Genomic DNA, 27,149 nt, shown 5'->3' with positions numbered 1-27,149 from the left:
ACTCACACACCCCCCTCCCACACCCCCTCCCACACCCCCTCCCACACCCACTCCCCCTCCCACACCCAATCCCACTCCCACTCCCACTCCCCCACCCACTCCCACTCCCACACCCACACCCACTCCCACACCCACCCCCACTCCCACTCCCACTCCCCACTCCCACACCCCCTCCCACACCCCCTCCCACTCCCCCTCCCACACCCAATCCCACTACCACACCCACTCTCACACCCACTCCCACACCCACTCCCACTCCCACTACCACTCCCACTCCCACTCCCACACCCACTCCCACTCCCACTCCCACACCCACTCCCACACCCACTCCCACACCCACACCCACACCCACTCCCACTCCCACACCCACTCCCACACCCACTCCCACACCCACTCCCACTCTCACACCCACTCCCAGACCCACTCAGACTCCCACTCCGACAGCCACACCCACTCCCACTCCCACTCCCACGTCCACTCCCACTCCCACACCCCCTCCCACGCCCACTCCCACGCCCACTCCCACACCCCCCCCACGCCCACTCCCACTCCCACTCCCACACCCCCTCCCACACCCCCTCCCACACCCCCTCCCACACCCCCTCCCACACCCCCTCCCACACCCACTCCCACACCCACTCCCACACCCAATCCCCACCCCACACCCACTCAGACTCCCACTCCCACACCCACCCCAATCCCACTCCCACACCCACTCACACTACCACCCCCACCCACTCCCACTCCCACACCCACCCCACCCCACCCCACACCCACCCACCCCCACACCACCCCACACCTACTCCCACACCCACCCCCACTCCCACACCCACTCCCAACCCACTCCCACACCTACTCCCACACCTACCCCACACCCCACCCCACTCCCACTCCCCCACCCACCCCACCCACTCCCACCCACCCCATCCCACCCCACACCCACCCCACCCCACCCCACACCCACCCCACCCCACCCCCACACCCCCCCACCACCCCCCACCCCACCACCCCCCCACTCCCACCCCCACCCCACACCCACCCACCCACTCCCAACCCACCCCACACCTACCCCACACCCCACCCCACTCCCACCCCCACACCCACCTCCTACTCCCACCCCACTCCCACACCCACTCCCACTCCCACTCCCACTCCCCACCCCAACCCCACCCAACCCACCCCATACCCACCCCCACCCCACCCCCACCCCACTCCCACACCCACCCCCAACCCACCCCAACCCACCCACCCCACTCCCACCCCACCCCACCCCCACACCCACTCCCACCCCCACCCCACCCACCCCACACCCAACCCACCCCACACCACCCACACCACCCCACACCCACCCCACCCCACCCCACACCCACCCCATCCACCCACCACCCACACCCATCCCACTCCCACACCCCCCACACCACCCCACACCCCACCCCACCCCACCCCACCCCCACACCCACCCCCATCCCCACACCCACCCCAACCCACCCCACACCTACCCCCACACCCACCCCCACCCCACCCCACACCCACACCCACTCCCACCCCACCCTCCACCCCACTCCCACACCCACCCCACCACCCCAATCCCACCCCCACCCACTCCCACACCCACTCCCACCCCACCCCCACCCCACACCCACCCACCACCCACTCCCACACCCCACTCCCACCCCCACTCCCACCCCCACCCCAACCCCACCCCACTCCCACTCCCACCCCACTCCCCACTCCCACACCCACACCACTCCCACACCCACACCCACTCCCACACCCACACCCCACTCCCACTCCCACACCCACCCCCACACCCACTCCCAATCCCACCCCATCCCACTCCCATACCCACTCCCACTCCCACTCCCACTCCCACTCCCACACCCACTCCCACTCCCACTCCCACTCCCACACCCACTCCCACTCCCACCCCACCTCCACTCCCACTCCCACACCCACTCCCAATCCCACTCCCAATCCCACTCCCATACCCACCCCCACTCCCACTCCCACTCCCACACCCACTCCCACTCCCACTCCCACTCCCACTCCCACCCCCACACCCACCCCACTCCCACTCCCAATCCCACTCCCAATCCCACCCACTCCCACACCCACTCCCACTCCCACTCCCACTCCCACTCCCCACACCCACTCCCACTCCCACTCCCACACCCACACCCACTCCCACTCCCACTCCCACTCCCACTCCCACACCCACTCCCACTCCCACTCCCACTCCCACTCCCACTCCCAATCCCACTCCCACTCCCACTCCCATACCCACTCCCACTCCCCACACCCACTCCCACTCCCACACCCACTCCCACTCCCACTCCCACTCCCACTCCCACTCCCACACCCACTCCCACTCCCACACCCACTCCCACTCCCACACCCACTCCCACACCCACTCCCACTCCCACTCCCACTCCCACTCCCACTCCCACACCCACTCCCACTCCCACTCCCACTCCCACTCCCACTCCCACACCCACTCCCACTCCCACTCCCACTCCCACTCCCACTCCCACTCCCACACGCACTCCCACTCCCACACCCACTCCCACTCCCACTCCCACTCCCACTCCCACTCCCACACCCACTCCCAATCCCACTCCCAATCCCACTCCCATACCCACTCCCACTCCCACTCCCACTCCCACTCCCACACCCACTCCCACTCCCACTCCCACTCCCACACCCACTCCCACTCCCACTCCCACTTCCACTCCCACTCCCACACCCACTCCCAATCCCACTCCCAATCCCACTCCCATACCCACTCCCACTCCCACTCCCACTCCCACACCCACTCCCACTCCCACTCCCACTCCCACTCCCACTCCCACACCCACTCCCACTCCCACTCCCAATCCCACTCCCAATCCCACTCCCATACCCACTCCCACTCCCACTCCCACTCCCACTCCCACACCCACTCCCACTCCCACTCCCACTCCCACACCCACTCCCACTCCCACTCCCACTCCCACTCCCACACCCACTCCCACTCCCACTCCCACTCCCACTCCCACTCCCACTCCCAATCCCACTCCCACTCCCACTCCCATACCCACTCCCACTCCCACACCCACTCCCACTCCCACACCCACTCCCACTCCCACTCCCACTCCCACTCCCACTCCCACACCCACTCCCACTCCCACACCCACTCCCACTCCCACACCCACTCCCACACCCACTCCCACTCCCACTCCCACTCCCACTCCCACTCCCACACCCACTCCCACTCCCACTCCCACTCCCACTCCCACTCCCACTCCCACACCCACTCCCACTCCCACTCCCACTCCCACTCCCACTCCCACTCCCACTCCCACTCCCACTCCCACTCCCACACGCACTCCCACTCCCACACTTACTCCCACTCCCACGCCCACAGCCACACCCCTTCTCACACCCACTCCAACTCCCACACCCACTCCCACACCCACTCCCACACCCATATCAAAGCACAACCACACCAAGACCAACACTAACACCAACACCACGGCTGCACCCACAGTACCACCACCACGCCAGCACCCACAGTACCACCAGCACCCACAGTACCACCACCACCACACCAGCAGGCCATTACCTTTTAGCCAGTTTTCTGATCACTGATGTGCCGTACCTGTGGTGTTCAGGAAGTGCTGTGACTGGAATTGGTTCTTGCTCCTCAGTGGCCAAGTGATTCTCGGCCTTGCCCACGGTGACCGGGGGCTTTACTGCTGCAGTGTCTCGGATTGGGGAGTGGGGGAGTGGGGGGGTGGGGCGGGGTCTGATCCACGTGTTTCACTGAGATCGCTCTGATGTGGACTCTTGTGGTTTCAGGTAGTGAGCTTCCCTGAAGGAGATTTTTTCTTTGATCATGTGAGGCAAGTGACTGACTGGTACAAGAAAGAGAAGCCAGTGAAGTCCGGTAAGTGTCCCTCCGAGGTTACACTGCCGTTGGGGAAGGGGAGAGCTCCTGCAGTCTGTGTGCTAACACTGGATTTCCCTGTTACCCTCTAGGTACATCTGTCTCAGTGACATACAAGGTGCTATTTGTGAGAAAACTGTGGCTCAATGTCGTTCCTGGCAGAGACCTCAAAGCAGATATTGTGTTCCATTTCCCACAGGTCAGTGATTGACCGTGTCCACAGGGGAGTGACCATGACCACAGGGGAGTGACCATGACCACAGGGGAGTGACCGTGTCCACAGGGGAGTGTCCGTGTCCACAGGGGAGTGACCAATTCCAGAGGGGAGTGACCATGTCCCCAAGGGAGTGACCATGACAACAGGGGAGTGACTGACCAAGTCAACAAGGGAGTGACCGTGTCCACATGGGAGTGACCATGACAACAGGGAGTGACTGTGTCCACAGGGGAGTGAACGTGTCCACAAGGGAGTGACCATGACCACAGGGGAGTGACTGTGACCACAGGGGAGTGACTGTGCCCACAGGGGGGTGACTGACTGAGTTCCCAGGGGAGTGACCAAGCCCACAGAGGAGTGACCAAGCCTGCAGAGGAGTGACCATGACCACAGGAGAGTGACCGTGTCCACAGGGGAGTGACCATGACCACAGAAGAGTGACAATGTCTACAGGGGAGTGACCGTGTCCACAGGGGAGTGACCATGACCACAGGAGAGTGACCATGTCTACAGGGGAGTGACCATGTCCACAGGGGAGTGACTGTGTCCAGAGGGGAGTGATCATGACCACAAGGGAGTGTGGGTGTCCAGTGGGGAGTGACCATGACCACAGGGTAGTGACCGTGTCCAGAGGGGAGTGACTGACCAAGTCAACAGGGGAGTGACCATGTCCACATTGGAGTGACCATCAGTGGAGTGACCGTATCCACAGGGGAATGACCATAAGGGGGGTGACCGTATCCACAGAGGAATTACCATGACCACAGGGGAGTGACCATATTCACAGGGTAGTGACCGTGTCCACAGGGGAGTGACCATGACTACAGGGGAGTGACCGTGTCCACAGGTGTGTGACCATGTCCACAAGGGAGTGACCATATTCACAGGGTAGTGACCGTGTCCACAAGGGAGTGACCATGACCACAGAGGCGTGGCCTTGTCCACAGGGGAGTGATTGTGCCCACAGGGGAGTGACCATGTCCACTGGTGAGTGACCGAGTCCACAGGGAAGTGACCGTGTCCACAGGGGAGTGACCGTGACAACAGGGGAGTGACCGTGTCCACAGGGGTGTGACTGTGTTCACAGGGGAGTGACCATGACCACAAGGGAGTGAGCATGTCCAGAGGGGAGTGACCATAACCACAGGGTAGTGACCATGTCCACAGGGGAGTGACCATCAGGGGAGTGACCGTGTCCACAGGGGAATAACCATGATCACAGGGGAGTGACCATGTCCACAGAGGAGTGACCATGACCACAGGGGAGTGACCGTGTCCCCAAGGGAGTGACAATGACAACAGGGGAGTGACTGTGTCCACAGGAGAGTGACTGACCCTGTCCACAGGGGAGTGACGATGTCCACAGGGGAGTGACCATGACCACAGGGGAGTGGCCATGTCCACAAGGGAGTGACCAATTCCAGAGGGGAGTGACCGTGTCCCCAAGGGAGTGACCATGACAACAGGGGTGTGACCATGTCCACAAGGGAGTGAACAATTCCAGAGGGGAGTGACCGTGTCCCCAAGGGAGTGACCATGACAACAGGGGTGTGACCATGTCCACAAGGGAGTGACCATCAGTAGAGTGACCGTACCCACAGGGGAATGACCATCAGGGGAGTGACTGTGTCCACAGGGGAATAACCATGACCACAGGGGAGTGACCGTGTCCACAGGGAAGTGACTGACCAAGTCCACAGGGGAGTGACCGAGTCCACAGGGGATTGACCATGTCCACAGGGGAGTGGCCATGTCCACAGGGGAGTGGCCATGTCCACAGGGGAGTGGCCATGTCCACAGGGGAGTGACCATGACCACAAGGGAGTGACCAATTCCACAGGGGACTGACCGTGTCCCCAGGGGAGTGACAATGACAACAGGCGAGTGACCGTGTCGACAGGGGAGTGACCATGTCCATAGGGGAGTGACCGTGACCTCAGGGGAATGGCCATGACCACAAGGGGGTGACCATGCCCACAGGTGAGTGACCAGGTTCATAGGGGTGTGACCGTGTCCACATGGGAGTGACCGTGTCCCCAAGGGAGTGACCATGTTCCCAAGGGAGTGACCATGACAACAGGGGTGTGACCATGTCCACATGGGAGTGACCATCAGTGGAGTAACCGTATCCACAGGGGAATGACCATCAGGGGAGTGACTGTGTCCACAGGGGAATGACCATGACCACAGGGGAGTGACCATGTCCACAGGGAAGTGACTGACCAAGTCCACAGGGGAATGACCGTGTCCACAGGAGAGTGACCGTGTCCACAGGGGATTGACCATGACCACATGGGGGTGACAATGTCCACAGGGGAGTGACCATGTCCAGAGGGGAGTGACCATGACCACAAGGGAGTGAGCGTGTCCAGAGGGAGTGACCATGACCACAGGGGTGTGTCCGTGCCCACAGGGGAGTGACCATGACCACTAGGGAGTGACCAATTTCTCAGGGGACTGACCGTGTCCCCAGGGGAGTGACAATGACAACAGGGGAGTGACCATGTCCACAGGGGAGTGGCCGTGTCCACAGGGCAATGGCCATGACCACAAGGGGGTGACCATGCCCACAGGGGAGTGACCAGGTCCATAGGTGTGTGACCGTGTCCAGAGGGGAGTGACCATGACCACAAGGGAGTGAGCGTGTCCAGAGGGAGTGATTGTGCCCACAGGGGAGTGACCGTGTCCACAGAGCAGTGACCGTGTCCACAGGGGAGTGACCATGACCACAAGGGAGTGACCAATTCCATAGGGGACTGACCGTGTTCCCAGGGGAGTGACAGTGACAACAGGCGAGTGACCGTGTCGACAGGGGAGTGACCATGTCCACAGGGGAGTGGCCGTGACCTCAGGGGAATGGCCATGACCACAAGGGGGTGACCATGCCCACAGGTGAGTGACCAGGTTCATAGGGCTGTGACCGTGTCCACATGGGAGTGACCGTGTCCCCAAGGGAGTGACCATGACAACAGGGGTGTGACCATGTCCACATGGGAGTGACCATCAGTGGAGTGACCGTATCCACAGGGGAATGACCATCAGGGGAGTGACTGTGTCCACAGGGGAATGACCATCAGGGGATTGACTGTGTCCACAGGGGAACGACCATGACCACAGGGGAGTGACTGTGTCCACAGGGAAGTGACTGACCAAGTCCACAGGGGAGTGACCGTGTCCACAGGGAAGTGACTGTGTCCACAGGGAAGTGACTGACCAAGTCCACAGGGGAGTGACCGTGTCCACAGGAGAGTGACCGTGTCCACAGGGGATTGACCATGACCACACGGGAGTGACAATGTCCACAGGGGAGTGACCATGACCACAAGGGAGTGAGCGTGTCCAGAGTGAGTGACCATGACCACATGGGTGTGACCGTGCCCACAGGGGAGTGACCATGACCACTAGGGAGTGACCAATTCCTCAGGGGACTGACTGTGTCCCCAGGGGAGTGACAATGACAACAGGGGAGTGACCATGTCAACAGGGGAGTGACCATGTCCACAGGGGAGTGGCCGTGTCCACAGGGCAATGGCCATGACCACAAGGGGGTGACCAGGTCCATAAGTGTGTGACCGTGTCCATAGGGGAGTGACTGTGTCCACAGGGGAGTGACTGATCGGGTCCACAGGGGAGTGACTGTGACCACAGGGGAGTGACCATGTCCAGAGGGGAGTGACCATGACCACAAGGAAGTGAGCGTGTCCAGAGGGAGTGACTGTGCCCACAGGGGAGTGACCGTGTCCACAGGGGAGTGACCATGTCCACAAGGGAGTGACCATGTCCAGAGGGGAGTGACCATGACCACAAGGGAGTGAGCGTGTCCAGAGGGAGTGACTGTGCCCACAGGGGAGTGACCGTGTCCATAGGGGAGTGACTGTGACCACAGGGGAGTGGCCATGTCCACAGGGGAGTGACCATGACCACAAGGGAGTGACCAATTCCACAGGGGACTGACCGTGTCCCCAGGGGAGTGACAATGACAACAGGCGAGTGACCGTGTCGACAGGGGAGTGACCGGGTCCACAGGGGAGTGACCGGGTCCACAGGGGAGTGACCATGTCCACAGGGAAATGACGGTGTCCACAGGGAAGTGACTGACCAAGTCCACAGGGGAGTGACCGTGTCCACATGGGATTGACCATGACCACACGGGAGTGACAATGTCCACAGGGGAGTGACCATGTCCAGAGGGGAGTGACCATGACCACAAGGGAGTGAGTGTGTCCAGAGGGAGTGACCATGACCACAGGGGTGTGACCATGTCCACAGGGGAGTGACTGTGACCACAGGGGAGTGGCCATGTCCCCAAGGGAGTGATAGTGACAACAGGGGAGTGACTGTGTCCACAGGAGAGTGACTGACCCTGTCCACAGGGGAGTGACGATGTCCACAGGGGAGTGACCATGACCACAGGAGAGTGACAATGACCACAGGGGAGTGGCCATGTCCACAGGGGAGTGACCAATTCCAGAGGGGAGTGACTGTGTCCCCAAGGGAGTGACCATGACAACAGGGGTGTGACCATGTCCACATGGGAGTGACCATCAGTGGAGTGACCGTATCCACAGGGGAATGACTATCAGGGGAGTGACTGTGTCCACAGGGGAATGACCATGACCACAGGGGAGTGACCGTGTCCACAGGGGAGGGACCATGTCCAGAGGGCAGTGACCATGACCACAAGGGAGTGAGCGTGTCCAGAGGGCGTGACTGTGCCCACAGGGGAGTGACCGTGTCCACAGGGAGTGACTGTGACCACAGGGGAGTGGCCATGTCCACAGGGGAGTGACCATGACCACAAGGGAGTGACCAATTCCATAGGGGACTGACTGTGTCCCCAGGAGAGTGACAATGACAACAGGCGAGTGACCGTGTCGACAGGGGAGTGACCATGTCCACAGGGGAGTGGCCGTGACCTCAGGGGAATGGCCATGACCACAAGGGGGTGATCATGCCCACAGGTGAGTGACCAGGTCCATAGGGGTGTGACCGTGTCCACATGGGAGTGACTGTGTCCACAGGGGAGTGAGCGTGACCATAAGGGAGTGGCCGTGTCCACAGGGGAGTGACCATGACAACGGGGTGTGACCATGTCCACAGGGAAATGACTGTGTCCACAGGGGAGTGAATGAACGAGTCCACAGGGGATTGACTGTGTCCACAGGGGAGTGACCATGACAACATGGGAGTGACCGAGTCCACAGTGGAGTGGACAAGCCCATTGGGGAGTGACCGTGTCCTCAGGGGAGTGACCATGCCCACAGGAGAGTGACCATGTCCACAGGGGAGTAACCGTGACCACAAGGGAGTGACTGTGTCCACATGGGAGTGACCATCTCCACAGGGGAGTGACCATGTCCACAAGGGAGTGACCATGACAACATGTGAGTGACCGTGCCCAAAGGGGAGTGCCCATGTCCACAGGGGAGTGACTGTGTCCAGAGGGGAGTGATCATGACCACAAGGGAGTGAGCGTGTCCAGAGGGGAGTGACCATGACCACAGGGGTGTGACCATGTCCACAGGTGAGTGACCGTGTCCAGAGGGGAGTGACCATGACCACAAGGGAGTGAGCGTGTCCAGAGGGAGTGACCATGATCACATGGCTGTGACCGTGCCCACATAGGAGTGACCATGACCACTAGGGAGTGAGCGTGTCCAGAGGGAGTGACCATGACCACATGGGTGTGACCGTGCCCACATAGGAGTGACCATGACCACTGGTGAGTGACCGAGTCCACAGGGAAGTGACCGTGTCCCCAGGGGAGTGACAATGACAACAGGGGAGTGACCATGTCCACAGGGAGTGGCCGTGTCCACAGGGCAATGGCCATGACCACAAGGGGGTGACCATGCCCACAGGGGAGTGACCAGGTCCATAGGTGTGTGACCGTGTCCAGAGGGGAGTGACCATGACCACAAGGGAGTGAGCATGTCCAGAGGGAGTGATTGTGCCCACAGGGGAGTGACCGTGTCCACAGGGGAGTGACTGTGACCTCAGGGGAATGGCCATGACCACAAGGGGGTGACCATGCCCACAGGTGAGTGACCAGGTTCATAGGGCTGTGACCGTGTCCACATGGGAGTGACCATGTCCCCAAGGGAGTGACCATGTTCCCAAGGGAGTGACCATGTCCACAGGGGAGTGACCATGTCCACAGGGGAGTAACCGTGACCACAAGGGAGTGACTGTGTCCACATGGGAGTGACCATCTCCACAGGAGAGTGACCATGTCCACAGGGGAGTGACCATGTCCACAGGGGAGTGACTGTGTCCAGAGGGGAGTGATCATGACCACAAGGGAGTGAGCGTGTCCAGAGGGGAGTGACCATGACCACAGGGGTGTGACCATGTCCACAGGTGAGTGACCGTGTCCAGAGGGGAGTGACCATGACCACAAGGGAGTGAGCGTGTCCAGAGGGAGTGACCATGATCACATGGGTGTGACCGTGCCCACATAGGAGTGACCATGACCACTAGGGAGTGAGCGTGTCCAGAGGGAGTGACCATGACCACATGGGTGTGACCGTGTCCACAGGGGAGTGACCATGACCACTAGGGATTGACCAATTTCTCAGGGGACTGACTGTGTCCCCAGGGGAGTGACAATGACAACAGGGGAGTGAACATGTCAACAGGGGAGTGACCATGTCCACAGGGGAGTGGCCGTGTCCACAGGGCAATGGCCATGACCACAAGGGGGTGACCATGCCCACAGGGGAGTGACCAGGTCCATAGGTGTGTGACCGTGTCCAGAGGGGAGTGACCATGACCACAAGGGAGTGAGCGTGTCCAGAGGGAGTGATTGTGCCCACAGGGGAGTGACCGTGTCCACAGAGGAGTGACCGTGTCCACAGGGGAGTGACCATTACCACAAGGGAGTTAGCGTGTCCAGAGGGAGTGACTGTGCCCACAGGGGTGTGACCGTGTCCGCAGGGGAGTGACTGTGACCACAGGGGAGTGGCCATGTCCACAGGGGAGTGACCGTGTCCACAGGGGAGTGACCGTGTCCAGAGGGGAGTGACCATGACCACAAGGGAGTGAGCGTATACAGAGGGAGTGACTGTGCCCACAGGGGAGTGACCGTGTCCACAGAGGAGTGACTGTGACCACAGGGGAGTGGCCATGTCCACAGGGGAGTGACCGTGTCCACAGGGGAGTGACCGTGTCCACAGGGGAGTGACCATGACCACAAGGGAGTGACCAATTGCATAGGGGACTGACCGTGTCCCCAGGGGAGTGACAGTGACAACAGGCGAGTGACCGTGTCGACAGGGGAGTGGCCGTGACCTCAGGGAAATGGCCATGACCACAAGGGGGTGACCATGCCCACAGGTGAGTGACCAGGTTCATAGGGCTGTGACCGTGTCCACATGGGAGTGACCGTGTCCCCAAGGGAGTGACCATGACAACAGGGGTGTGACCATGTCCACATGGGAGTGACCATCAGTGGAGTAACCATATCCACAGGGGAATGACCATCAGGGGATTGACTGTGTCCACAGGGGAATGACCATGACCACAGGGGAGTGACCATGTCCACAGGGAAGTGACTGTGTCCACAGGGAAGTGACTGACCAAGTCCACAGGGGAGTGACCGTGTCCACAGGAGAGTGACCGTGTCCACAGGGGATTGACCATGACCACACGGGAGTGACAATGTCCACAGGGGAGTGACCATGACCACAAGGGAGTGAGCGTGTCCAGAGGGAGTGACCATGACCACATTGGTGTGACCGTGCCCACAGGGGAGTGACCATGACCACTAGGGAGTGACCAATTCCTCAGGGGACTGACTGTGTCCCCAGGGGAGTGACAATGACAACAGGGGAGTGAACATGTCCACAGGGGAGTGGCCGTGTCCACAGGGCAATGGCCATGACCACAAGGGGGTGACCAGGTCCATAGGTGTGTGACCGTGTCCATAGGGGAGTGACTGTGTCCACAGGGGAGTGACTGATCGAGTCCACAGGGGAGTGACTGTGACCACAGGGGAGTGACCATGTCCAGAGGGGAGTGACCATGACCACAAGGAAGTGAGCGTGTCCAGAGGGAGTGACTGTGCCCACAGGGGAGTGACCGTGTCCACAGGGGAGTGACCGTGTCCACAAGGGAGTGACCATGTCCAGAGGGGAGTGACCATGACCACAAGGGAGTGAGCGTGTCCAGAGGGAGTGACTGTGCCCACAGGGGAGTGACCGTGTCCATAGGGGAGTGACTGTGACCACAGGGGAGTGGCCATGTCCACAGGGGAGTGACCATGACCACAGGGGAGTGACCAATTCCACAGGGGACTGACCGTGTCCCCAGGGGAGTGACAATGACAACAGGCGAGTGACCGTGTCGACAGGGGAGTGACCGGGTCCACAGGGGAGTGACCGGGTCCACAGGGGAGTGACCATGTCCACAGGGAAGTGACTGACCAAGTCCACAGGGGAATGACTGACCAAGTCCACAGGGGAGTGACCGTGTCCACATGGGATTGACCATGACCACACGGGAGTGACAATGTCCACAGGGGAGTGACCATGTCCAGAGGGGAGTGACCATGACCACAAGGGAGTGAGCGTGTCCAGAGGGAGTGACCATGACCACAGGGGTGTGACCGTGTCCACAGGGGAGTGACTGTGACCACAGGGGAGTGGCCATGTCCCCAAGGGAGTGATAGTGACAACAGGGGAGTGACTGTGTCCACAGGAGAGTGACTGACCCTGTCCACAGGGGAGTGACGATGTCCACAGGGGAGTGACCATGACCACAGGAGAGTGACAATGACCACAGGGGAGTGGCCATGTCCACAGGGGAGTGACCAATTCCAGAGGGGAGTGACTGTGTCCCCAAGGGAGTGACCATGACAACAGGGGTGTGACCATGTCCACATGGGAGTGACCATCAGTGGAGTGACCGTATCCACAGGGGAATGACCATCAGGGGAGTGACTGTGTCCACAGGGGAATGACCATGACCACAGGGGAGTGACCATGTCCACAGGGAAGTGACCGTGTCCACAGGGAAGTGACTGTGTCCACAGGGAAGTGACTGACCAAGTCCACAGGGGAGGGACCGTGTCCACAGGAGAGTGACCGTGTCCACAGGGGATTGACCATGACCACACGGGAGTGACAATGCCCACAGGGGAGTGACCATGACCACAAGGGAGTGAGCGTGTCCAGAGGGAGTGACCATGACCACATGGGTGTGACCGTGCCCACAGGGGAGTGACCATGACCACTAGGGAGTGACCAATTCCTCAGGGGACTGACTGTGTCCCCAAGGGAGTGACAATGACAACAGGGGAGTGAACATGTCAACAGGGGAGTGACCATGTCCACAGGGGAGTGGCCGTGTCCACAGGGCAATGGCCATGACCACAAGGGGGTGACCAGGTCCATAGGTGTGTGACCGTGTCCATAGGGGAGTGACTGTGTCCACAGGGGAGTGACTGATCGAGTCCACAGGGGAGTGACTGTGACCACAGGGGAGTGACCATGTCCAGAGGGGAGTGACCATGACCACAAGGAAGTGAGCGTGTCCAGAGGGAGTGACTGTGCCCACAGGGGAGTGACCGTGTCCACAGGGGAGTGACCGTGTCCACAAGGGAGTGACCATGTCCAGAGGGGAGTGACCATGACCACAAGGGAGTGAGCGTGTCCAGAGGGAGTGACTGTGCCCACAGGGGAGTGACCGTGTCCATAGGGGAGTGACTGTGACCACAGGGGAGTGACCATGACCACAAGGGAGTGACCAATTCCACAGGGGACTGACCGTGTCCCCCGGGGAGTGACAATGACAACAGGCGAGTGACCGTGTCGACAGGGGAGTGACCGGGTCCACAGGGGAGTGACCGGGTCCACAGGGGAGTGACCATGTCCACAGGGAAATGACGGTGTCCACAGGGAAGTGACTGACCAAGTCCACAGGGGAGTGACCGTGTCCACATGGGATTGACCATGACCACACGGAAGTGACAATGTCCACAGGGGAGTGACCATGTCCAGAGGGGAGTGACCATGATCACAAGGGAGTGAGCGTGTCCAGAGGGAGTGACCATGACCACATGGGTGTGACCGTGCCCACATAGGAGTGACCATGACCACTGGTGAGTGACCGAGTCCACAGGGAAGTGACCGTGTCCCCAGGGGAGTGACAATGACAACAGGGGAGTGACCATGTCCACAGGGAGTGGCCGTGTCCACAGGGCAATGGCCATGACCACAAGGGGGTGACCATGCCCACAGGGGAGTGACCAGGTCCATAGGTGTGTGACCGTGTCCAGAGGGGAGTGACCATGACCACAAGGGAGTGAGCATGTCCAGAGGGAGTGATTGTGCCCACAGGGGAGTGACCGTGTCCACAGGGGAGTGACTGTGACCTCAGGGGAATGGCCATGACCACAAGGGGGTGACCATGCCCACAGGTGAGTGACCAGGTTCATAGGGCTGTGACCGTGTCCACATGGGAGTGACCATGTCCCCAAGGGAGTGACCATGTTCCCAAGGGAGTGACCATGTCCACAGGGGAGTGACCATGTCCACAGGGGAGTAACCGTGACCACAAGGGAGTGACTGTGTCCACATGGGAGTGACCATCTCCACAGGAGAGTGACCATGTCCACAGGGGAGTGACCATGTCCACAGGGGAGTGACTGTGTCCAGAGGGGAGTGATCATGACCACAAGGGAGTGAGCGTGTCCAGAGGGGAGTGACCATGACCACAGGGGTGTGACCATGTCCACAGGTGAGTGACCGTGTCCAGAGGGGAGTGACCATGACCACAAGGGAGTGAGCGTGTCCAGAGGGAGTGACCATGATCACATGGGTGTGACCGTGCCCACATAGGAGTGACCATGACCACTAGGGAGTGAGCGTGTCCAGAGGGAGTGACCATGACCACATGGGTGTGACCGTGTCCACAGGGGAGTGACCATGACCACTAGGGATTGACCAATTTCTCAGGGGACTGACTGTGTCCCCAGGGGAGTGACAATGACAACAGGGGAGTGAACATGTCAACAGGGGAGTGACCATGTCCACAGGGGAGTGGCCGTGTCCACAGGGCAATGGCCATGACCACAAGGGGGTGACCATGCCCACAGGGGAGTGACCAGGTCCATAGGTGTGTGACCGTGTCCAGAGCGGAGTGACCATGACCACAAGGGAGTGAGCGTGTCCAGAGGGAGTGATTGTGCCCACAGGGGAGTGACCGTGTCCACAGAGGAGTGACCGTGTCCACAGGGGAGTGACCATTACCACAAGGGAGTTAGCGTGTCCAGAGGGAGTGACTGTGCCCACAGGGGTGTGACCGTGTCCGCAGGGGAGTGACTGTGACCACAGGGGAGTGGCCATGTCCACAGGGGAGTGACCGTGTCCACAGGGGAGTGACCGTGTCCAGAGGGGAGTGACCATGACCACAAGGGAGTGAGCGTATACAGAGGGAGTGACTGTGCCCACAGGGGAGTGACCGTGTCCACAGAGGAGTGACTGTGACCACAGGGGAGTGGCCATGTCCACAGGGGAGTGACCGTGTCCACAGGGGAGTGACCGTGTCCACAGGGGAGTGACCATGACCACAAGGGAGTGACCAATTGCATAGGGGACTGACCGTGTCCCCAGGGGAGTGACAGTGACAACAGGCGAGTGACCGTGTCGACAGGGGAGTGGCCGTGACCTCAGGGAAATGGCCATGACCACAAGGGGGTGACCATGCCCACAGGTGAGTGACCAGGTTCATAGGGCTGTGACCGTGTCCACATGGGAGTGACCGTGTCCCCAAGGGAGTGACCATGACAACAGGGGTGTGACCATGTCCACATGGGAGTGACCATCAGTGGAGTAACCATATCCACAGGGGAATGACCATCAGGGGATTGACTGTGTCCACAGGGGAATGACCATGACCACAGGGGAGTGACCATGTCCACAGGGAAGTGACTGTGTCCACAGGGAAGTGACTGACCAAGTCCACAGGGGAGTGACCGTGTCCACAGGAGAGTGACCGTGTCCACAGGGGATTGACCATGACCACACGGGAGTGACAATGTCCACAGGGGAGTGACCATGACCACAAGGGAGTGAGCGTGTCCAGAGGGAGTGACCATGACCACATTGGTGTGACCGTGCCCACAGGGGAGTGACCATGACCACTAGGGAGTGACCAATTCCTCAGGGGACTGACTGTGTCCCCAGGGGAGTGACAATGACAACAGGGGAGTGAACATGTCCACAGGGGAGTGGCCGTGTCCACAGGGCAATGGCCATGACCACAAGGGGGTGACCAGGTCCATAGGTGTGTGACCGTGTCCATAGGGGAGTGACTGTGTCCACAGGGGAGTGACTGATCGAGTCCACAGGGGAGTGACTGTGACCACAGGGGAGTGACCATGTCCAGAGGGGAGTGACCATGACCACAAGGAAGTGAGCGTGTCCAGAGGGAGTGACTGTGCCCACAGGGGAGTGACCGTGTCCACAGGGGAGTGACCGTGTCCACAAGGGAGTGACCATGTCCAGAGGGGAGTGACCATGACCACAAGGGAGTGAGCGTGTCCAGAGGGAGTGACTGTGCCCACAGGGGAGTGACCGTGTCCATAGGGGAGTGACTGTGACCACAGGGGAGTGGCCATGTCCACAGGGGAGTGACCATGACCACAGGGGAGTGACCAATTCCACAGGGGACTGACCGTGTCCCCAGGGGAGTGACAATGACAACAGGCGAGTGACCGTGTCGACAGGGGAGTGACCGGGTCCACAGGGGAGTGACCGGGTCCACAGGGGAGTGACCATGTCCACAGGGAAGTGACTGACCAAGTCCACAGGGGAATGACTGACCAAGTCCACAGGGGAGTGACCGTGTCCACATGGGATTGACCATGACCACACGGGAGTGACAATGTCCACAGGGGAGTGACCATGTCCAGAGGGGAGTGACCATGACCACAAGGGAGTGAGCGTGTCCAGAGGGAGTGACCATGACCACAGGGGTGTGACCGTGTCCACAGGGGAGTGACTGTGACCACAGGGGAGTGGCCATGTCCCCAAGGGAGTGATAGTGACAACAGGGGAGTGACTGTGTCCACAGGAGAGTGACTGACCCTGTCCACAGGGGAGTGACGATGTCCACAGGGGAGTGACCATGACCACAGGAGAGTGACAATGACCACAGGGGAGTGGCCATGTCCACAGGGGAGTGACCAATTCCAGAGGGGAGTGACTGTGTCCCCAAGGGAGTGACCATGACAACAGGGGTGTGACCATGTCCACATGGGAGTGACCATCAGTGGAGTGACCGTATCCACAGGGGAATGACCATCAGGGGAGTGACTGTGTCCACAGGGGAACGACCATGACCACAGGGGAGTGACCATGTCCACAGGGAAGTGACCGTGTCCACAGGGAAGTGACTGTGTCCACAGGGAAGTGACTGACCAAGTCCACAGGGGAGGGACCGTGTCCACAGGAGAGTGACCGTGTCCACAGGGGATTGACCATGACCACACGGGAGTGACAATGCCCACAGGGGAGTGACCATGACCACAAGGGAGTGAGCGTGTCCAGAGGGAGTGACCATGACCACATGGGTGTGACCGTGCCCACAGGGGAGTGACCATGACCACTAGGGAGTGACCAATTCCTCAGGGGACTGACTGTGTCCCCAGGGGAGTGACAATGACAACAGGGGAGTGAACATGTCAACAGGGGAGTGACCATGTCCACAGGGGAGTGGCCGTGTCCACAGGGCAATGGCCATGACCACAAGGGGGTGACCAGGTCCATAGGTGTGTGACCGTGTCCATAGGGGAGTGACTGTGTCCACAGGGGAGTGACTGATCGAGTCCACAGGGGAGTGACTGTGACCACAGGGGAGTGACCATGTCCAGAGGGGAGTGACCATGACCACAAGGAAGTGAGCGTGTCCAGAGGGAGTGACTGTGCCCACAGGGGAGTGACCGTGTCCACAGGGGAGTGACCGTGTCCACAAGGGAGTGACCATGTCCAGAGGGGAGTGACCATGACCACAAGGGAGTGAGCGTGTCCAGAGGGAGTGACTGTGCCCACAGGGGAGTGACCGTGTCCATAGGGGAGTGACTGTGACCACAGGGGAGTGACCATGACCACAAGGGAGTGACCAATTCCACAGGGGACTGACCGTGTCCCCCGGGGAGTGACAATGACAACAGGCGAGTGACCGTGTCGACAGGGGAGTGACCGGGTCCACAGGGGAGTGACCGGGTCCACAGGGGAGTGACCATGTCCACAGGGAAATGACGGTGTCCACAGGGAAGTGACTGACCAAGTCCACAGGGGAGTGACCGTGTCCACATGGGATTGACCATGACCACACGGAAGTGACAATGTCCACAGGGGAGTGACCATGTCCAGAGGGGAGTGACCATGACCACAAGGGAGTGAGCGTGTCCAGAGGGAGTGACCATGACCACAGGGGTGTGACCGTGTCCACAGGGGAGTGACTGTGACCACAGGGGAGTGGCCATGTCCCCAAGGGAGTGATAGTGACAACAGGGGAGTGACTGTGTCCACAGGAGAGTGACTGACCCTGTCCACAGGGGAGTGACGATGTCCACAGGGGAGTGACCATGACCACAGGAGAGTAACAATGACCACAGGGGAGTGGCCATGTCCACAGGGGAGTGACCATGATCACAAGGGAGTGAGCGTGTCCTGAGGGAGTGACCATGACCACATGGGTGTGACCGTGCCCACAGGGGAGTGACCATGACCACTAGGGAGTGACCAATTCCTCAGGGGACTGACTGTGTCCCCAGGGGAGTGACAATGACAACAGGGGAGTGACCATGTCAACAGGGGAGTGACCATGTCCACAGGGGAGTGGCCGTGTCCACAGGGCAATGGCCATGACCACAAGGGGGTGACCAGGTCCATAGGTGTGTGACTGTGTCCATAGGGGAGTGACTGATCGAGTCCACAGGGGAGTGACTGTGACCACAGGGGAGTGACCATGTCCAGAGGGGAGTGACCATGACCACAAGGAAGTGAGCGTGTCCAGAGGGAGTGTCTGTGCCCACAGGGGAGTGACCGTGTCCACAGGGGAGTGACCATCAGTGGAGTGACCGTATCCACAGGGGAATGACCATCAGGGGAGTGACTGTGTCCACAGGGGAACAACCATGACCACAGGGGAGTGACCGTGTCCACAGGGGAGTGACCGTGTCCACAGGGGAGTGACCGTGTCCACAGGGGAGTGACTGTGTCCACAGGGGAGTGACCATGTCCAGAGGGCAGTGACCATGACCACAAGGGAGTGAGCGTGTCCAGAGGGCGTGACTGTGCCCACAGGGGAGTGACCGTGTCCACAGGGAGTGACTGTGACCACAGGGGAGTGGCCATGTCCACAGGGGAGTGACCATGACCACAAGGGAGTGACCAATTTCATAGGGGACTGACCGTGTCCCCAGTAGAGTGACAATGACAACAGGCGAGTGACCGTGTCGACAGGGGAGTGACCATGTCCACAGGGGAGTGGCCGTGACCTCAGGGGAATGGCCATGACCACAAGGGGGTGATCATGCCCACAGGTGAGTGACCAGGTCCATAGGGGTGTGACCGTGTCCACATGGGAGTGACTGTGTCCACAGGGGAGTGAGCGTGACCATAAGGGAGTGGCCGTGTCCACAGGGGAGTGACCATGACAACGGGGGTGTGACCATGTCCACAGGGAAGTGACTGTGTCCACAGGGGAGTGACTGAACGAGTCCACAGGGGAGTGACTGTGACCACAGGGGAGTGGCCATGTCCCCAAGGGAGTGATAGTGACAACAGGGGAGTGACTGTGTCCACAGGAGAGTGACTGACCCTGTCCACAGGGGAGTGACGATGTCCACAGGGGAGTGACCATGACCACAGGAGAGTGACAATGACCACAGGGGAGTGGCCATGTCCACAGGGGAGTGACCAATTCCAGAGGGGAGTGACTGTGTCCCCAAGGGAGTGACCATGACAACAGGGGTGTGACCATGTCCACATGGGAGTGACCATCAGTGGAGTGACCGTATCCACAGGGGAATGACCATCAGGGGAGTGACTGTGTCCACAGGGGAACGACCATGACCACAGGGGAGTGACCATGTCCACAGGGAAGTGACCGTGTCCACAGGGAAGTGACTGTGTCCACAGGGAAGTGACTGACCAAGTCCACAGGGGAGGGACCGTGTCCACAGGAGAGTGACCGTGTCCACAGGGGATTGACCATGACCACACGGGAGTGACAATGCCCACAGGGGAGTGACCATGACCACAAGGGAGTGAGCGTGTCCAGAGGGAGTGACCATGACCACATGGGTGTGACCGTGCCCACAGGGGAGTGACCATGACCACTAGGGAGTGACCAATTCCTCAGGGGACTGACTGTGTCCCCAGGGGAGTGACAATGACAACAGGGGAGTGAACATGTCAACAGGGGAGTGACCATGTCCACAGGGGAGTGGCCGTGTCCACAGGGCAATGGCCATGACCACAAGGGGGTGACCAGGTCCATAGGTGTGTGACCGTGTCCATAGGGGAGTGACTGTGTCCACAGGGGAGTGACTGATCGAGTCCACAGGGGAGTGACTGTGACCACAGGGGAGTGACCATGTCCAGAGGGGAGTGACCATGACCACAAGGAAGTGAGCGTGTCCAGAGGGAGTGACTGTGCCCACAGGGGAGTGACCGTGTCCACAGGGGAGTGACCGTGTCCACAAGGGAGTGACCATGTCCAGAGGGGAGTGACCATGACCACAAGGGAGTGAGCGTGTCCAGAGGGAGTGACTGTGCCCACAGGGGAGTGACCGTGTCCATAGGGGAGTGACTGTGACCACAGGGGAGTGACCATGACCACAAGGGAGTGACCAATTCCACAGGGGACTGACCGTGTCCCCCGGGGAGTGACAATGACAACAGGCGAGTGACCGTGTCGACAGGGGAGTGACCGGGTCCACAGGGGAGTGACCGGGTCCACAGGGGAGTGACCATGTCCACAGGGAAATGACGGTGTCCACAGGGAAGTGACTGACCAAGTCCACAGGGGAGTGACCGTGTCCACATGGGATTGACCATGACCACACGGAAGTGACAATGTCCACAGGGGAGTGACCATGTCCAGAGGGGAGTGACCATGACCACAAGGGAGTGAGCGTGTCCAGAGGGAGTGACCATGACCACAGGGGTGTGACCGTGTCCACAGGGGAGTGACTGTGACCACAGGGGAGTGGCCATGTCCCCAAGGGAGTGATAGTGACAACAGGGGAGTGACTGTGTCCACAGGAGAGTGACTGACCCTGTCCACAGGGGAGTGACGATGTCCACAGGGGAGTGACCATGACCACAGGAGAGTAACAATGACCACAGGGGAGTGGCCATGTCCACAGGGGAGTGACCATGATCACAAGGGAGTGAGCGTGTCCTGAGGGAGTGACCATGACCACATGGGTGTGACCGTGCCCACAGGGGAGTGACCATGACCACTAGGGAGTGACCAATTCCTCAGGGGACTGACTGTGTCCCCAGGGGAGTGACAATGACAACAGGGGAGTGACCATGTCAACAGGGGAGTGACCATGTCCACAGGGGAGTGGCCGTGTCCACAGGGCAATGGCCATGACCACAAGGGGGTGACCAGGTCCATAGGTGTGTGACTGTGTCCATAGGGGAGTGACTGATCGAGTCCACAGGGGAGTGACTGTGACCACAGGGGAGTGACCATGTCCAGAGGGGAGTGACCATGACCACAAGGAAGTGAGCGTGTCCAGAGGGAGTGTCTGTGCCCACAGGGGAGTGACCGTGTCCACAGGGGAGTGACCATCAGTGGAGTGACCGTATCCACAGGGGAATGACCATCAGGGGAGTGACTGTGTCCACAGGGGAACAACCATGACCACAGGGGAGTGACCGTGTCCACAGGGGAGTGACCGTGTCCACAGGGGAGTGACCGTGTCCACAGGGGAGTGACTGTGTCCACAGGGGAGTGACCATGTCCAGAGGGCAGTGACCATGACCACAAGGGAGTGAGCGTGTCCAGAGGGCGTGACTGTGCCCACAGGGGAGTGACCGTGTCCACAGGGAGTGACTGTGACCACAGGGGAGTGGCCATGTCCACAGGGGAGTGACCATGACCACAAGGGAGTGACCAATTTCATAGGGGACTGACCGTGTCCCCAGTAGAGTGACAATGACAACAGGCGAGTGACCGTGTCGACAGGGGAGTGACCATGTCCACAGGGGAGTGGCCGTGACCTCAGGGGAATGGCCATGACCACAAGGGGGTGATCATGCCCACAGGTGAGTGACCAGGTCCATAGGGGTGTGACCGTGTCCACATGGGAGTGACTGTGTCCACAGGGGAGTGAGCGTGACCATAAGGGAGTGGCCGTGTCCACAGGGGAGTGACCATGACAACGGGGGTGTGACCATGTCCACAGGGAAGTGACTGTGTCCACAGGGGAGTGACTGAACGAGTCCACAGGGGAGTGACTGTGTCCACAGGGGAGTGACCATGACAACATGGGAGTGACCGAGTCCACAGTGGAGTGGACAAGCCCATTGGGCAGTGACCGTGTCCTCAGGGGAGTGACCATGCCCACAGGAGAGTGACCATGTCCACAGGGGAGTAACCGTGACCACAAGGGAGTGACTGTGTCCACAGGGGAGTGACTGTGTCCAGAGGGGAGTGACCATGACCACAAGAGAGTGACCCTGTCCACAGGGGAGTGACTGACCAAGTCAACAGGGGAGTGACCATGTCCACACGGGAGTGACCATCAGTGAGTGACCATATCCACAGGGGAATGACCATCAGGGGAGTGACTGTGTCCACAGGGGAATGGCCATGACCACAGGGGAGTGACCAGGTCCACAGGGGAGTGGCCATGTCCACAGGGGAGTGACCGTGTCCCGAAGGGAGTGACCATGACAACATGTGAGTGACCGTGCCCAAAGGGGAGTGCCCGTGTCCATAGGGGAGTGACCGTGTCCACAGGGAAGTGACTGTGTCCACAGGGGGTTGACTGACTGAGTCCACAGGGGAGTGACCAAGCCCACAGAGGAGTGACCGTGTCCACAGGAGAGTGACCGTGTCCACAGGGGAGTGTCCATGTTCACAGGAGAGTGCCCATGTCCACAGGGGAGTGACCGTGTCCACAGGGGAGTGACCATGACCACAGGAGAGTGACCATGTCCACAGGAGAGTGACCGTGTCCACAGGAGAGTGACCGTGTCCACAGGGGAGTGACCATGACCACAAGGGAGTGACAGAGTCCATGGGGAGTGACCGTGTCCCGAAGGGAGTGACCATGACAACAGGGGTGTGACCATGTCCACAGGGGAGTGACCGTGCCCACAGAGGAGTGACGGTGCCCACAGGGGAGTTACTGACCAAGTCAGCAGGAGAGTGACAGTGTCCACAGAAGTGTGACCATGACCACAAGGGAGTGAGCGTGTCCACAGGGGATTGACCATGTCCACAGGGGAGTGACCATGTCCACAGGGGAGTGACCGTATCCACAGGGTAGTGACCATGAGCACAAGGGTGTGAGCGTGTCCAGAGGGAGTGACCATTACCACAGGGGTGTGACCATGTCCACAGGGGAGTGACTGTGACCACAGGGGAGTGGCCATGTCCACAGGGGAGTGACCATGACCACAAGGGAGTGAGCATGTCCAGAGGGAGTGACCATGACCACAGGGGAGTGACCATGTCCACAGGTGAGCGACGATGACCACAAGGGAGTGACCAATTCCACAGGGGACTGACCGTGTCCCCAGGAGAGTGACAATAACAACAGGCGAGTGACCGTGTCGACAGGGGAGTGACCATGTCCACAGGGAAGTGGCCGTGACCACAGGGGAATGGCCATGACCACAAGGGGGTGACCATGCCCACAGGTGAGTGACCAGGTCCAGAGGGGAGTGACCGTGACCATAGGAGAGTGGCCGTGTCCACAGGGGAGTGACCAATTCCAGAGGGGAGTGACCGGGTCCCCAAGGGAGTGACCATGACATCGGGGGTGTGACCGCGTCCACAGGGAAGTGATTGTGTCCACAGGGGAGTGACTGATCGAGTCCACAGGGGAGTGACCGTATCCACACGGGAGTGACTGTGACCACAGGGGAGTGACTGTGACCACAGGGGAGTCCATGGGGAGTGACCATGTCCCGAAGGGAGTGACCATGACAACAGGGGTGTGACCGTGTCCACAGGGGAGTGGCCGTGACCACAGGGGAGTGACCATGACCACAAGGGGGTGACCATGACCACAAGGGGGTGACCATGCCCACAGGTGAGTGACCAGGTGCACAGGGGAGTGACTGTGACCATAGGGGAGTGGCCGTATCCACAGGGGAGTGACCGTGTCCCCAAGGGAGTGACCATGACAACGGGAGTGTGACCGTGTCCACAAGGAAGTGACTGTGTCCACAGGGGAGTGACCATGACAACAGGGGAGTGACCGTGTCCACAAGGGAGTGACCATGTCCACAGGAGAGTGACCGTGACCACAAGGGCGTGACTGTGACCACAGGGGAGTGACTGCGTTCACAGGGGAGTGACCGTGTCCACAGGGGAGTGACCATCTCCACAAGGGAGTGACCGTGTCCCGAAGGGAGAGACCATGACAACAGGTGATTGACCGTGCCCAAAGGGGAGTGCCCGTGTCCACAGGGGAGTGACCGTGTCCACAGGGAAGTGATTGTGTCCACAGAGGAGTGACCAAGCTCACAGAGGAGTGACCATGACCACAGGGGAGTAACCGTGACCACAGGGTAGTGACCATGCCCACAGGGGAGTGACCATGTCCACACTGGAGTGACCATCAGTGGAGTGACTGTATCCACAGGGGAATGACCATCAAGGGAGTGACCGTGTCCACAGGGGAATGACCATGACCACAGGGGAGTGACAAATTCCATAGGGGAGTGACCAACTCCACAGGGGAGTGACCGTGTCCCCAACGGAGTGACCATGTCAACAGGGGAGTGACCATGACCACAGGGGAGTGACCGTGTCCACAGGGGAGTGACTGACCAAGTCAACAGGGGAGTGACCATGTCCACATGGGAGTGACCATCTGTGGAGTGACCGTATCCACAGGGGAATGACCATGACCACAGGGGAGTGACCATGACCACAGTTGAGTGACCAATTCCGTACGGTGTGACCAACTCCATAGGGGCGTGACTGTGTCCCCAAGGGAGTGACCATGACTACAGGGGAGTGGCCGTGTCCACAGGAGAGTGACTGACCAAGTCAACAGGGGAGTGACCGTGTCCATACGGGAGTGACCATCTGTGGAGTGACCGTATCCACAGGGGAATGACCATCAGGGGAGTGACCGTGCCCACAGGGGAGTGACCATGTCCACAGGGGAGTGACTGTGACCACAGGGGAGTGACCAATACCACAGGGGTGTGACCGTGTCCCCAAGGGAGTGACCATGACAACAGGGGTGTGACCGAGTCCACAGGGGAGTGACTGTGTCCACAGGGGAGTGACTGACCATGTCCACAGGGGAGTGACCGAATCCACAGGGGAATGACCGTGTCCACAGGGGAGTGACCGAGTTCCACAGGGGAGTGACCGTGTCCACAGGGGAGTGACCGTGTCCACATGGGATTGACCATCCCCACAGGGGAGTGACCATGTTCACAAGGGAGGGACCGTGTCCCGAAGGGAGTTACCATGACAACAGGGGTGTGACCGTGTCCACAGGGAAGTGACCATGTCCACAGGGGAGTGACCATGACCACAGGGGAGTGACCGTGCCCACAGGGAAGCGACTATGACCACAGGGGTGTTACCGGGATCGCAGGGGAGTGACCATGTCCACAGTGGAGTGACCATGTCCACAGTGGAGTGACCATGTCCACAGGGGAGGGACCATTTCCAAAGTGGACTGACCGTGTCCACAGGTGGGTGTGTCCACAGGGGAGTGACCATGTCCACAGGGAAGTGGCCGTGTCCACAGGGGAGTGACTGACCAAGTCCACAGGGGAGTGACCATGACAACAGGGGAGTGACCATGTCCACAGGGGAGTGACTGAGTCCACAGTGGAGTGGACAAGCCCATAGGGGAGTGACCATCCCCACAGGGGTGTGACCACGTTCACAAGGGAGTGACCGTGTCCCGAAGGGAGTGACCATGACAACAGGGATGTGACCGTGTCCACAGGGGAGTGACCATGACCACAGGGGAGTGACCAAGTACACAGGGGAGTTACCATGCCCACAGTTGAGTGACCATGACCACAGGGGAGTGACCGAGTCCACAGGGGAGTGACCGAGTCCACAGGGGAGTGGCCGTGACCACAGGGGAATGATCAAGTCCACAAGGGTGTGACCATGTCCACAGGGGAGTGACCATGTCCACAGGGGAGTGACCATGTCCACAGGGGAGGGACCATTTCCAAAGCGGACTGACCATGTCCACAGGTGGGTGTGTCCACAGGGGAGTGACCGTGACCACAGGGAAGTGACTGTGTCCACAGGGGAAGTGACCATGTCTACAGGGGAGTGAGCGTGTCCAGAGGGGAGTGACCATGACCACAGGGTAGTGACCGTGTCCACAGGGGAGTGACTGACCAAGTCAACAGGGGAGTGACTGTGTCCACAGGGAAGTGACTGTGTCCACAGGGGAGTGACCGTATCCACAGGGGAATGACAATCAGGGGAGTGACCATGTCCACAGGAGAATGACGATGACCACAGGAGAGTGACCATGTCCACAGGGGAGTGACCATGACCACAAGCAAGTGACTGACCATGTCCACAGGTGAGTGACCAATTACACAGGGCAGTGACCGTCTCCCCAAGGGAGTGACCATGACAACAGGGAAGTGACTGTGCCCACAGGGGAGTGACCGTGCCCACAGGGGAGTGACCATGCCCAGAGGGGAGTGACCATGACCACGGGGGAGGGACCATGTCCACAGCGGAGTGACCGTGTCCAGAGGGGAGTGACCATAACCACAAGGAAGTAAACGTGTCCACAGGGGAGTGACTGAC

The 27,149-nt window shown here is 60.0% G+C and overlaps 1 protein-coding gene across 1 annotated transcript in view; it reads left to right on the top strand.

Annotated features, from left to right (window-relative positions):
- Positions 1 to 27,149, top strand: part of LOC140478446 (unconventional myosin-VIIa-like) — a 531,053-nt gene that overhangs the window by 452,647 nt on the left and 51,257 nt on the right. Inside the window, exons 37-38 of the mRNA XM_072571711.1 lie at positions 3,838 to 3,925; positions 4,018 to 4,124. Coding sequence (XP_072427812.1) covers positions 3,838 to 3,925; positions 4,018 to 4,124 — 195 coding nt within the window. The remainder of the gene's footprint in view (positions 1 to 3,837; positions 3,926 to 4,017; positions 4,125 to 27,149) is intronic.

Source organism: Chiloscyllium punctatum, chromosome 6, assembly GCF_047496795.1.
Source record: "Chiloscyllium punctatum isolate Juve2018m chromosome 6, sChiPun1.3, whole genome shotgun sequence".
Taxonomy (NCBI): Eukaryota; Metazoa; Chordata; class Chondrichthyes; order Orectolobiformes; family Hemiscylliidae; genus Chiloscyllium; species Chiloscyllium punctatum.
Note: the sequence above shows the minus strand (reverse complement) of the source record. Positions and strands in the feature narration are given on the sequence as shown.